This window comes from Panthera onca, chromosome C1 (genome assembly GCF_046562875.1).
Source record: "Panthera onca isolate mPanOnc1 chromosome C1, mPanOnc1 haplotype 2, whole genome shotgun sequence".
Taxonomy (NCBI): Eukaryota; Metazoa; Chordata; class Mammalia; order Carnivora; family Felidae; genus Panthera; species Panthera onca.
In genome coordinates, this window is record NC_138346.1 from 139,015,361 (window position 1) to 139,028,598 (window position 13,238).

At 37.5% G+C, this 13,238-nt stretch overlaps 1 protein-coding gene across 1 annotated transcript in view; it reads left to right on the top strand.

The window, feature by feature from the left end:
* The window catches only part of DPYD (dihydropyrimidine dehydrogenase), an 853,279-nt gene that overhangs the window by 812,820 nt on the left and 27,221 nt on the right, over window positions 1-13,238 (top strand). The window contains exon 21 of the mRNA XM_060626444.3: window positions 11,996-12,139. Coding sequence (XP_060482427.2) covers window positions 11,996-12,139 — 144 coding nt within the window. The remainder of the gene's footprint in view (window positions 1-11,995; window positions 12,140-13,238) is intronic.

Sequence of the window (13,238 nt, forward strand, 5' to 3'; positions counted from 1 at the left end):
CTTGTCAGTGTAGCTTTTTGGTTGATGTTAATCCTTCATTCATTCATCAAATATTTAATTAAGGCCAACTGTATGCAAAGAACTAAGGGGATGATAAAACAGGTTCGAAAAGTATCCTGTCCTCAGAATGTTTATGATATACTCAGCAAAATAAAAGAATGCATAAGTAATGCTACTATAGTTTAGAAAGTAAAAGAAGAAACAGAGAGGAAAATCCAAAATTTGTGAGGCAGTGACTGCCTTCAGTAGCGACCTAGGTACAGATATGAATTTTATCTTATGGATGTTTGCTAGTGTTTCCATGTGAGCATGCAGAAGCTATTGTTTATGGAGCACTTTGCCACACATATAAAAGATTCTTTCCGGGGCGCCTGGGTGGCGCAGTCGGTTGAGCGTCCGACTTCAGCCAGGTCACGATCTCGCGGTCCGTGAGTTCGAGCCCCGCGTCAGGCTCTGGGCTGATGGCTCGGAGCCTGGAGCCTGTTTCCGATTCTGTGTCTCCCTCTATCTCTGACCCTCCCCCGTTCATGCTCTGTCTCTCTCTGTCCCAAAAATAAATAAAAAACGTTGAAAAAAAAATTCTTTCCCATGTTAAATACTCCCTACTAGTATGGTAATTAATTATCTTAGAAAATTCTTTCTTTTCAACTTAAAACTTGTACTTTTCTTTTCTCTCCAATATAAATCTCCTGCTTAGCATTGAAACCCTAAAACTTGGCTTTTAAAATGATCATCATTTTTTCCAATGTGTCCTGTACAGTAACTCCAAATAGGGTTTTTGATTGGATCAAAATGTGATATTTTATGCCCTATGCCACACTTTCAGGTAAAAAGGTTTAAAGCAGTCATCCCGGTGTTTCTGTGTAGGAAAATCTCAAGTATCATATTGAATAAATATGGAAAAGACTGATTAATCTCCTACTCTTGCTCCAAATAGAGCCTGAATCCTGAATACATTTTTCATATTTATAGCAGGCCCATTTTCCTCATCACCCTACTTTTCTGTTTTCCTTTGCTTTCATCCCATTGTATGAAGTAATTTTTATTCCATTTTCCCTCATTGGCTTTTGCCCTTGACATTTTATGCAATATTTAGCCATGAAAGCAGTAGCATTTTGAAGGCGAATTTCCAAGGCAAATTATTTCATCCAAGTCTTCCTAAGGCATTGGAAGGACTATAGCTTAGGAAGTCTTTCTTCATGTGAGGCTAGTATTCTGTGACATTTTTATAATGCAGAATACTCATTTTATCTTTATATTGTAAAGATGTAAAATAACTGTACATAAATACAAATTATGTTCACTATAATAAAGTAACACTTAGGTTCTGTATTGCTTTGTAGTTTTCAAAAGAGTAAAAGTTGTATTTTAATAATCTATTAGTGCCTTCCTATTTCAAACAGTTGTTACGAAGAGCAAGTAGGCAGAATGGTCATTGCTGTCCCCATTGTACACAGATGAAAACTGAGGCCCACATAGGGAAGTGACTTGTCTTAGAGCCCAAGTGTGTTCATCCCTGCACCCAAAGACCAGGGATCATTCTGTATATTGCAGTACTTTAGTAGAAAGAGTCATTTTCTTCCAACGTCCTGTAACTTTCCACATCAAATAATACCATACATGTGCTTATGTTTTATTCTTACTGACTTGGCAATTTCGTGTCTGACCTCACTAATCTCCACTTCTAATATGCATGTGGTTGATTTTGTATAGATAGTGTCTTCAGTGACTTGTAACCAAACCAAATTCTGTAAAGATAATTACAGTGAAGCATTGGTTGTGATCTGTATAGACTCCTCAATTTATGCAGATTATAATAACCTTCATTTAACAAATATTTTATTTATTTTAATTGTCTATACATTTATTATTATTTCACAATGAGAAGTAGCCAAGATATTTGTGGTTGTACCTTCCACCAGTAAAGCCTGAAACAGTTCATGAACTCACCCAACCTTGGAAGTTTGAAAACATTATTCATATTTTACAGCTTAAAAGGACTCAGCATGTTCTGTAAATAGGAGGGAAAGAGTTATAATTTGTGACTCAGTCCAATATTTCATCCACAGGCTGTGGATGCGATGCCACCTGGTCATAAACCCTGAGGATTTCTAACTGTGAATTTGAAAACAAAACAAAACATATCACTGGAAGGAACCTTATAAATTATCTGGTCCAACCCCATCATTTTACAGATGAGGAAACTGAGGCTCAGAGGAATCATAGCTCCCACAGGTCACAAAACGAGCGGATATTCGAGCTAGGATCAGAGCTCCACCTTCTAACTCTAAAGTGCTATTTCCAGCATTGCCTCCCCCAGAAAGATGCCTCCCATGGGGCATTGCTTCTGGAGAATGAAGTATATTAAATTCACATTTGGCTGCTAATCATTTTCTCAGCAGCTCTATGGTATTTCATTAACTGCCGCGTGTAACACTCTGGCCTTTCACCTGTATTAACTTGAGCTCATTAAACTTGAGGCCAATAATAAACAGGACTGAACTAACACAGATATTTTGCATGGTATGTGTTCAGCATTTTTTTTAAATGGTGTCTACCGTATGAAACATTTTTCCCTTCATGGTTTATGGAATGGGAAAAAACAGGAAGCACAGATTTCAAGGAATGGATTATATGTGTAGTATGCCTCCTTATATCAATCAAAGATATATTAAATACTCATTTTATACAAAGCTTTGTAAGGATTATAAAGAAACGTGAGTGACAGCACAGCAGAGGGTCTAGGCATCTGGCTGACAGAGATTTGAATCCTGGCTCTGCCATTTTTTTTTCTCAGTTTATTTATTTTTAGAGAGAGAAACTGGGAGAACGGCAGAGGGAGAGAGCTCACACTTAGCGTGGAGCCCAATGCAGGGCTCTATTCCACGACCCTAAGATCATGACCTAAGCCAAAAATCCAGGGTTGTTCAACTGAACGAGCCACCCAGGCACTGCCATTTATTAATAGTGAGAATTGAAACAAGTTGCTTAGCCTTTCTGTAACTGTCTTCTCATCTGTAAAATGGGACAAGAACAATACCCACCCCACAGGGTTGCAATATAGAACAGATAATGTACTCATGTGCTTTGCAAAGGGCCTGATGTATAGCAATGCTCAATAAATGTGCTGATTTTGATGAAGATAGTGATGGCAATGCAAGTCCTTTCTTCATAGAACTTCTAATCACCTCTCATTACAGCTGTTGTTGAGGAAGTTGATTTTCCCCAAGGTTTCTCCCCACTTCATTTCTACAGAATACAAACAAGCATCCTGCAGAGTGACTATTTAACCCTTGCCCAGTTTCCCACCAACATTATTTCATGTTCATTTTGACTGAGAAGTAACTCTTTTGCAGCTCACAGCTTATGCAGCCACCACAAGTCCTTATGTGATTTTGAAAGTGTTTGAGATTCTGACTGAGCAAGGGATGGTGAGAGAGGAGGGGTCATTTGCAGAAAGAAGAGCTGCAAAGAGGTAGAGAGAGAGAGGTCTGTTAGAGAAGTGTTCTGTGTCATAAAGAATGACAGCTGGGTGGTTTCGGGCAGAAGTCACTGTCAGAGTAGGGATGAAGCAGTCAGAGGGCATTGTGGGAGTGAAGATCGGTGTTGGACTGTTGGGGTCGGGGTTCATGGTCATTATTTGTTCTTTATTTTCCAGAGTGCCATAGACTCTTAAAACAAAACAAAACAAAAAAATTATAGATCATCTATTCACTTTCCGGCTTCTACCAGAATCCCATCTCTCAACCTTCTGGATCATTATCTTCTTTCTACCACAAGTACCCTCCCGTAAACCACCATAGGGATCTACATTCTGCCACCATAGGGATCTACACATATTGTCAAAGATCCGGTGTCTCCCTACACCCTAAAGAACAAAAATCCAAACTGCTGTGCCCAGAATTCAGAGCCCTGCATAGATTTCCCAGCTGTATCCACTGCTACTCCCCCAGTCATATGCCATATTTTAGCTTTATAAGAATGAGTTCATCCTGTGTTTTTTTTTTTAATTTTCATGCCTTTACTCATCCATTCGTTTATCTTTCTCATCTCTTTCCAGCAACACATACTATTTCTTCCTTTTATAATCTTTCATCACAGTTTAAATTCCTCCTTCACTAGAAAGTCTTCCTTAATCTCTTAGCTGGAATTAATTGCTCATTTGGATCAGGGTTACATCAAACCGTTTGCGCATCTGTTTCTCTACTTATTGTATTCTCCCTTAAAACTACCTAGAGAACCCAGATGTAAGCTGAAATCACTCAGTCCCGTCCTTCTGGAAATTGCTACAAAATCCCTGGAGATTATGTTCTCTAGGTCACTTCCGGCTATAAATTTCCCCTCTCATTGAATTCTGCATCTCCCTCAATCTTACTTCTTGTTGGTTCCTATTCTTTGAGCTATATGCCAACCCAACCATGAAACTCAAGCGTATTTTGCTGATTTTCTTCCAAATTTCTCTCTAAGTCATATAAGTATGTAGGAGACTTATTTAAGTTTTAAGGGTCGGAGAGGAGGATTTCAATTGCAGCAACACAGACAGCTTGACATTGAATATTAGCTCTTCCTCTTTATAAAAGTCCTCCAGCCCTCATACCATCAGGCTCTGCTTCCTTTCTGTCCCTCCCTCTTCCTTCTCTTTTTCTCTTTCCCCCCACCCTCTCCCCGATCTCTCTTCTACCCCTGCTTCAGAATTCTGCATTCCTCCTGCATATTGGTTTGTCCATTTCTTTGTTTTTGTTTCTCCTAAATCATGCCACAGGGCATAATCTCCCAAGCTCCAAGCTAAAGGTACTATTTTAAAAGTTACCGCTTTGGGGCGCCAGGTGGCTCAGTCAATGAAGCAGCTAAGTGTCCAACTTCGGCCCAGGTCATGATCTTGCAGTTTGTGGGTTTGAGTCCCACATCAGGCTCTCTGCTAACAGCTCAGAGCCTGGAGCCTGCTTCAGATTCTGTGTCTCCCTCTCTCTCTGCCCCTCCCCTGCTTCCTCTCTGTCTGTCTCTCTCTCAAAAATGAATAAACATGAAAAAAAAATTAACTTACCACTTTAAACAGTGAAGTTTGTTTCTTTAGAGGAAGCTGATAGGCATCATTTAAATATTTCAGCAGAAAATAATAATTTTCTCACCTCACTTTCAAAGACCATGAGTCAGTCTTCCTCTCAAGGCCATAAACTGCTTTTAAAACGAAGCACCTCCTACTTGTCTCTGTGGCCCCAGCACCTGCACTCTGTGGCCAAAAGCAGGTCTTACCTCCTTCATCCTTTGTTAGCATTCCATTAATGTTAGATTTTCTTCTCTTGATTGACATTCTCCTTAACATACATTCTGATGTTATCTCCTCACAACAAAATGTGCTCTGCTTCCCCTTCACAGAGGAAACTCCTCACTCTCCTGTATCTTACTAAACAGAGAGCACAGGGTTAGCAGTCGGCTGGCTCTCCAAGACCTCTTCCAAAGTGGGACCCTTCTCCCTCTGGTGTTTCTCCCACCTGGAGGATTCTCTTCCCGCTTCCTGACCCTCACACCTCCATCTTCACCATTTGCCAACCTATCCTTCAAAACTTAGCTCAGATGTCACCTCTTCTAGAAAAGCTCTGACCCATCAGCCTGGGTTAGGTACACACTGTCATTGCACATCTAGCATCCTGTGTCCCCTCTGCCTCAGCCCTTGTCTCAGGGTACTGTGATTGTTATTAACTATAGGTTCTTTAAGGTCACAGATTGTCTTTTATAAATACCTTTCAAGGCCTGGCTGGCACTTTATAAATGTCTTTGAATTTATGAATCACAGCTGTTGAATAAGTAAGGTATGTTTTACTTCATATAATTTTAATATTAAATGGACCTATTTATATAATTTCTTTCTGAAAGTAATTGTTTCAGGTTGTCTGACATTTCAAATAACCAGCAGAATTGTTAAAATACATTCAAGGGGCGCCTGGGTGGCGCAGTTGGTTAAGCGTCCGACTTCAGCCAGGTCACGATCTCGCGGTCCGTGAGTTCGAGCCCCGCGTCAGGCTCTGGGCTGATGGCTCGGAGCCTGGAGCCTGTTTCCGATTCTGTGTCTCCCTCTCTCTCTGCCCCTCCCCCGTTCATGCTCTGTCTCTCTCTGTCCCAAAAATAAATAAAAAATGTTGAAAAAAAAAAAAATACATTCAAGATGTTCATTCATTGATTGGTTAAGTTTCAAAACATATTGTACACCTATTATGTGCTGGATCAAAAACTAACTCTCTAGGACCTCAAGCGGGGACGATGGAGGCATAGGCTAATAGCGATAAGGCAGAAAATGCAGCAGGTGCAGAAATTAAAGTATGCCCAGAGTATTCTGGAGCACTGTGAGGGGCCCCTAACACTGTAGGGAAGGGAGTCAGTTAAGGAGATACTTAGATGCTATGAAACCCAAGCTGAGGCTACAATGCCAAATAGTCCTGTACCCGATGAAAAAGACTGGCAGGGGCTTCCCCAGCAGAGGGGATGTATGAGCCAACATGGAAATACAGAGCATGGTACGCAATGCAATATAAGCAGCTAAGGCTTATGGGAATAAATTGGCAGGCATGCACTTTACAAATGTTATTCCATCTAATGCTTCTACCAACATCGTGTGTTAGATACTGTCATTCTCATTTCATTGATAAGGAAAGTTAGTAGCAGAATGGTTAAGTAATTGGCTCATAGTCACACAGCCAGTAAGTGTAAAACTGTGATTTTAATGCAAATTTGACTTCTAAACCACTTCCCTAACCACTATGCAAATGTTGGCTTGCTTCTTTCACTAAGAAGCATGAACTATTATTGCTTTTGGCTGATTCAGACATCAGATAGTTTATCAAAAGTTGCACTCTTAAATTTATCAGATCAAACTAATAGTTATACTTCATTAATTTCATATGCTTTGCATGTCCAACTCCAGTGTCCCCGTTTACACCATTGGGCACCATGTAGTATTATGATAATCCGTAGATGGTCCTTTTCTCTTTGCCTGCTTATTGTTTTCCACTGTCCACATTTGATAATATCATGAAAAATTGTTTACTGTTATATCAGCGATTAAGTATTACATGCCAGTTACTCATGGGAAAAATCTGAGTTTCTGACTTTAAGCCATGCTAAAACAAATTTTTGAAATAGAAATCAGGGTCAAATGTAAGCAATTGCTTACTCTTGTAATTGAAAGAAGGGAAGAAGAAAAGTAGCTGAATTCAGACAGAACAAAACAGAGACCTCTCACCTAGTCTCCCACCTTGCATCATGCTGAGCTCACAGTGGTTGAAATTAAGGTATTTTAGAAACACACTCAGAGAACCCGTGCTCCTAGCAGTTGTTCACCAAATTTCATATTTTAAGTATCTAAAAAGTATCCCATTGCCTTCTGGAGTTTTTTTTTTTTTTAAGATTAACTCTGAAGTTTTATTTTCCTTTTTCTCTCCAATTAATGGTCATTTGATTGAGATCAAACGGTTTTCCATGAAAAACCATTAGGTATATCATTCCTTTAGATAACTACAATAACCATGAACACTTAATAAATAATTAGGTATGACACTAGACTGTCATGAATGGCAAGAGGTACTTATGAAATTAATAACAATGATGAGTGTACATATGGAAATTATTGAACCTTGAACCTTTAATGTAGTACAGGACAGTTCCTGGTCCAGAGCTGGCATTTGATATTGTATTTGTTGAATAAATGGAAAAATAATAGTGTAACCAAGTCATATGTGAACATGTTTTTTGTAAAAAAAAAAAAAAAAAAAGTCAATTCTTAGATAGTTGTGAAACATATATCCTTTACACTTAACTTATTTCTTGGTCCGTCAGTGTATACATTTGCACACATGCACAAACAATTTTACATATATGCTGTATATATTATGTATGTATACACATATATATTTGGATTTCAGGTTTATGCTGAGTGTGATACATATATTGTACTTAGTATATGGTGTGTGTGTTTATATATATGTGTATGTATATATACATATATATGTATATTGCGCCCAGTATAAACCTGAAATCCTTTTATCTTTTAACTTATTACCATTTGGATATCAAAGTGACTACTTATTGTGCTGTTATTGTTTCCCATCAGATAAGACACTATGATTAGGAAAATAGAGTTGATCCATTATAGTACTATCCACCAGTGCTATTAGCCAACTTGCTGCCGTTCTCATAAAAATTATGCAATTTAAACTGGAAGATACCAGTACCTGCTTCTATTAGAAACAAGAACCCTTTTCTACTTCATAATATGCTCAATTACCTTTAGATTGATCCATGAATAAATTATAATCCAAATAGACTTCTTTACCTTAAAGCTTTGCTGGCTTAAGATACCATTGTTGATTCATTATGTTGTCACTTTTCTATCGGCAATGTAATGCTTTTTATATCTGGATAGAGACAGTTTTCATGTGAGATACTGTTATCTTTAAATGAGTAGGATTTAGCTTTTCTGGTGAGAACAAATTCATCAGTGATGAATCCCTGGAGAAAGTATTGAAACAAAAATCATACCATTTCTGAGCTTTGTTCAGTTCATCAGTTACAAAGCAGCTTTTGATAGTCCTAAAGAAGTTTTTTCTTTGTTTAAGAAATATAGCATGACGCTCAAAACCTCTCACTTTGGGTTACTGCGGGCTACAACTTTTTCTGTAAGGAAATAATGAATGAAGAGGAAAAGCTCCTGCTGCTGGCTCTGTCAGGCTCTGCTGCCTCTCCTCCTGCAATAGGAAATCAATTAACTATATGTTCAGGCAGAGATTTGAACTAAATGCTTTATTAATCATCACTGATTACGCACATACACAGCGGCCAACTATGCATTCACCTTCACTATTTCTTAGTTTTATTTTGCTTTTTGCTGGTTTTTGTTTATTTGGTTGGTTTTTTTGGCAAGATCAGAACAGAAATGTATGCCTAAATGTAGAATATGTAAAGGTGGTCATCTGGTACAGGAGAGAATGGATCTTTTGTATTTTCAGAAAGTTTAACTTTTAAAATGCTCAGGACCCAGATATGGTAGAGGCATCATAATACATCACAGAGTAATTTTTGTAAAAAGCGCTAAACTTTCTCATACTGATTTCCAGAAAGCAAAATCACTATGGCAGCTTTGATGTTTTGGAAGTTGGTACTACACCTCACTTCTAGGATTTCCATATGGCAGTGAGAAGCTACACACAAATGGACCAATTTGACTTGGAGATGAATGGTGGAAGGTTGAGGGGGCCGTCACTGATACCGTGTGTGGGTGTGCTTTCAATTTAAAGAAAGAATTGGCAACAGTTTTCCTTCTTTTCCATTGATTCTTCTAACTAACACACAAAGAAAATCCTATAGGAAACTTTATGTTATATTGAGAGCCTCTCCTTAGGACTAATTATAAAAGAACAGAATGTTATAATGATAGCCCTGTTAGCTATAGAAAGGCAACATAATTTAAACATGTGGTCAACCACTGCAAAAAAAAAATTATAGAAAATATCATGCTGGTAGATGTTTACTTAGGCTGTATTCTGCTCAGCACCAAGGGATTTTTAAATATTATTATTGTTGTTATTATTATTACCATCATTGGAACAATTTGAAAGTATCACAGTTTAAAGTTAACTACTTTATTTCTCTCCCTTTGGATAAAGAATAATATAAATGGAAGAAAAAAATCTCCTCTGGTTTATGGTTAAAAGAAGATAGATCAAAAAGGTTCCAGGAATTATTTCTTTTGAATAACATGTATAGAACTCTTAGATGGAGTTAGATACGGTTGAGTAAGGTAAGACCCAATCAGGGAATCGGAATAATGGTTCAGAGTTTCATTGAGCTTGCCACCACAAGAGACCTGCTAGAAACAGAGGTCACTTGTTTCAACATTTAAGGATTTTTGATAATCTTCAAGAATACAAGATTAGGATTTCGGTGCCCTTGGTATGTAAGAGAAGTGTGGAGAGAGTGATAGTCCAACAAGAACTATGTCATATGGGGTGCCTGGGTGGCTCAGTCGGTTAGGCATCTCACTTCAGCTCAGGTCATGATCTTGCAGTCTGTGAATTCGAGCCTCACATCCGGCTCTGTGCTGACAGCTCATAGCCTGGTTCCTGCTTCGGATTCTGTGTCTCCCTCTCTGTCTGCCTCTCCCCCACTAGCACTTTGTCTCTCTCTCTCTCCCCCTCCCTCAAAAATAAACATGAAATACTGAAAAAAAAAACCAACAAAACTATGTCATGTGGACATGCGTTTACCACCTTATGCGGTGTTACCAGAACCCCAGGGGCATTTCTTTGGCATCAAGTATAATCCCTAACACCTCATCTGCCCCAGGAAAAGGTTATTTCATAAGAGGACATTTCAAACAAGCATTATCTTTTCTACATTAAAAGGGCTTACATATGTGATAAATGCTGTGGATTTATCGTCTTTTATTTTGTGCTAACAAGATGGCATCACATATTTTATAGTAAAATAGATACAGTATATTCTGTCCCTTCATCATATTATTTCATATTTATGAAATAATTAAATATTGTAATTTAGGAAAGCATTGAGGTATAGAGATGAAGTATATAGTTCTAGCTTAATTGTATATATTAATTTGGCATTCATAGCATTACTTCCATTTGCTTGACTTGTTGACATATTATAGCAAATTGATAATGGAAGTAACAATCTTAGATATTTCCACATAAATATGTTCTGCTAATATAAATTTTCAGTGGCAGTTTGGTTGAATTGAAACATGGGTTAAGTTGTTTACCTACCCTACTAACATCTCTAAAGGACTGGAGAACTCATTTTCCAGGGGCATTATGCAACCTGGCAAGTGGAGGCCAGTGTTTCAAAACAAGTGTGAATTTTCACCAAAGTATTTTCTAGGTCAGAAATCAGGATGACCTTGGAGTGCTGTAGTTTTCCAAGCCTCTATCAGCTAGATAAATGGGCTTTATTTTGTAAGAGAGAGAGAGAGAGAGAGAGGAGAAAGGGTGTTTTTACAGTCTTAGAAAAGAGACCTAGCAATTCCAGGTTACAGGCAGACACGGAACATTTGGGATTCAGTGGTGTCTATCACCAGCATTATGTGTCCGTAAAAGTGAAGATCAAAGGTTCTAGAAGAGGAGAAGGACAAAAGTGGAGAGGAAATAATTGTGGGATAATGAATAGTATGAGGGCATATTCGTGATAACTTGAAACCACTTAGCATTTTTTCATGACACCCAGTTATCTTTCTAAATGAACTTGGTAAAGTACAGTTGAATAACCTTGAGATTTTAAAGCTCCATGATGTGATTTTGAATACTGATGGAGTTTGTTTAAGCACTATGATATTTCCTCTGCTTTTCATTTCTATTTTTTGCCCTCTTCATGCAAAATAAAATTTATTTTCTGTACAGAGAAATCAATACTTTCACCATTTTGTTTTTCAGCTATTCCAGTAAATTGCAATCAACATTAGTTACAGCCTTTAAAGAAAATGTAGTAAGAATTTGAACACAATAAAATAGAGATACAGATTAGAACTTTGGCAAAGTACCTTTGCTATTGACAAAAGCATTTGTCAGGGACTATGGCTGTGTCTATATTGTGCTAAAAACCTGATGAAGAGGAAAAAAGCATCAATAGGTTTTACCTTCTGTCTATATGAACCAAACAAATGGTCTAACTAATAGCTATTGTTTAAAGTGAATGAATTTGGCTTACCATTGTGAACTTTATGCCATTTAGCAATGTATTTTAATTAACATTTGTATATTTAATACATATATACTTGGTAGAGGTGTTCTGCTCTTGAGTTCTTTTTAATAATTAATGGAATCTGAAACCTAGAAGACTAGTGATTCTTGAATAAATGAAGACCTCGTTACAGTATATAAGAAACAATCTCCAAACACACATTTGGTTGTTGATAATATTTATATGTTAATATCCTTGCAGTTTTCTCTTCCATGAGCTAATATGCTTTCTTATTTGCATGTATTCCTTTTAGAAACTGCCAAGTTTTGGACCTTATCTTGAGCGGCGCAAGGAAATCATAGCAGAGAACAAGATTAGACAGAAAGAACAAAATGCAGCTTTTCCACCACTTGAGAGAAAGCCTTTTATCCCCCGAAAGCCTATTCCTACCATCAAGGTAAAAATTAAGCTACATATATACTAATTAAATATACAATACGGCTCAGGTGTTTATTTGCTGTTTAAATGTTTCACTTATTTTTTTAAAAATACGCTGAAAGTTTTCAAAAATCTACCTATGGTGATAGGAGAGCCTCTTTTGTTTGTACATTTTATACTTCTTAGAGTACTGTCATCACATATGTGTTTCGTGGGTATTTCTATATGTATTAAATAGGCCAGGAAATATTAAGGTGAATTCTTTGTCTTCTCATAGTCATTTTAAAATTATCTTCATCTACAATTAAATCCAAGAGATATGTTAGCCATACAATACAACTGAATGATTAATATGCAATGTAATATCAATTTGGACAAATTTTGTCTAGTTCAGTCTCTGGAAAGCCTGTACAAATGGGGTCTCAAGAGATTAGTTTCTGAGTAACAGCAAGAATTATCATTAAAGTAGAATTGTGGGTGTATTTGCATGTTTTCCTTTTAGAAACTGCCCAAGTTTTGGACCTTATCTTGAGCAGCACAAGGAATTCATAGCAGAGAACAAGATTAGACAGAAAGAACAAAATGTAGCTTTGAACTTCTTATTTTGAGAGAGAGGCAGATTCACATACTATAGTCACATGAAATAATACAGAAGGGTCTTGTTTAACCTTTACTCAGTTTCCCCAATGGTAACATGTTGCGGATATCACAACCAGGATAATGACACAGATACAATCTACTGATCTTATTCAGATTTTTTTAATTCCTTATTTGTGTGTGCATGTCTGTATGTGTGCATCAGTGTGTTTACTTCTGTGTAATTCCACCACACGTGTAGATTCCTCTTTCAACCACCACGGTTCAGATACAAGATGTCCATCACTACAGAGATTGCCCTGTCATACCACACCTACTTCCTTCCTGCCCACCTTGCCCAAGATGGAATTGTCTTAATGAAAGAAAAAGGAGTGTTATAGGAGTTACAGGACCACATTCCCTCTGAAATCACCATCACTGAATGTGGCTTCAGTTACTGAAACTTTTCTTCCATATTTAATGACAATATACTCCTACATTTCCATTTTCTGTTTGAGACATCAGCTGGAAAGCTTTTTCTC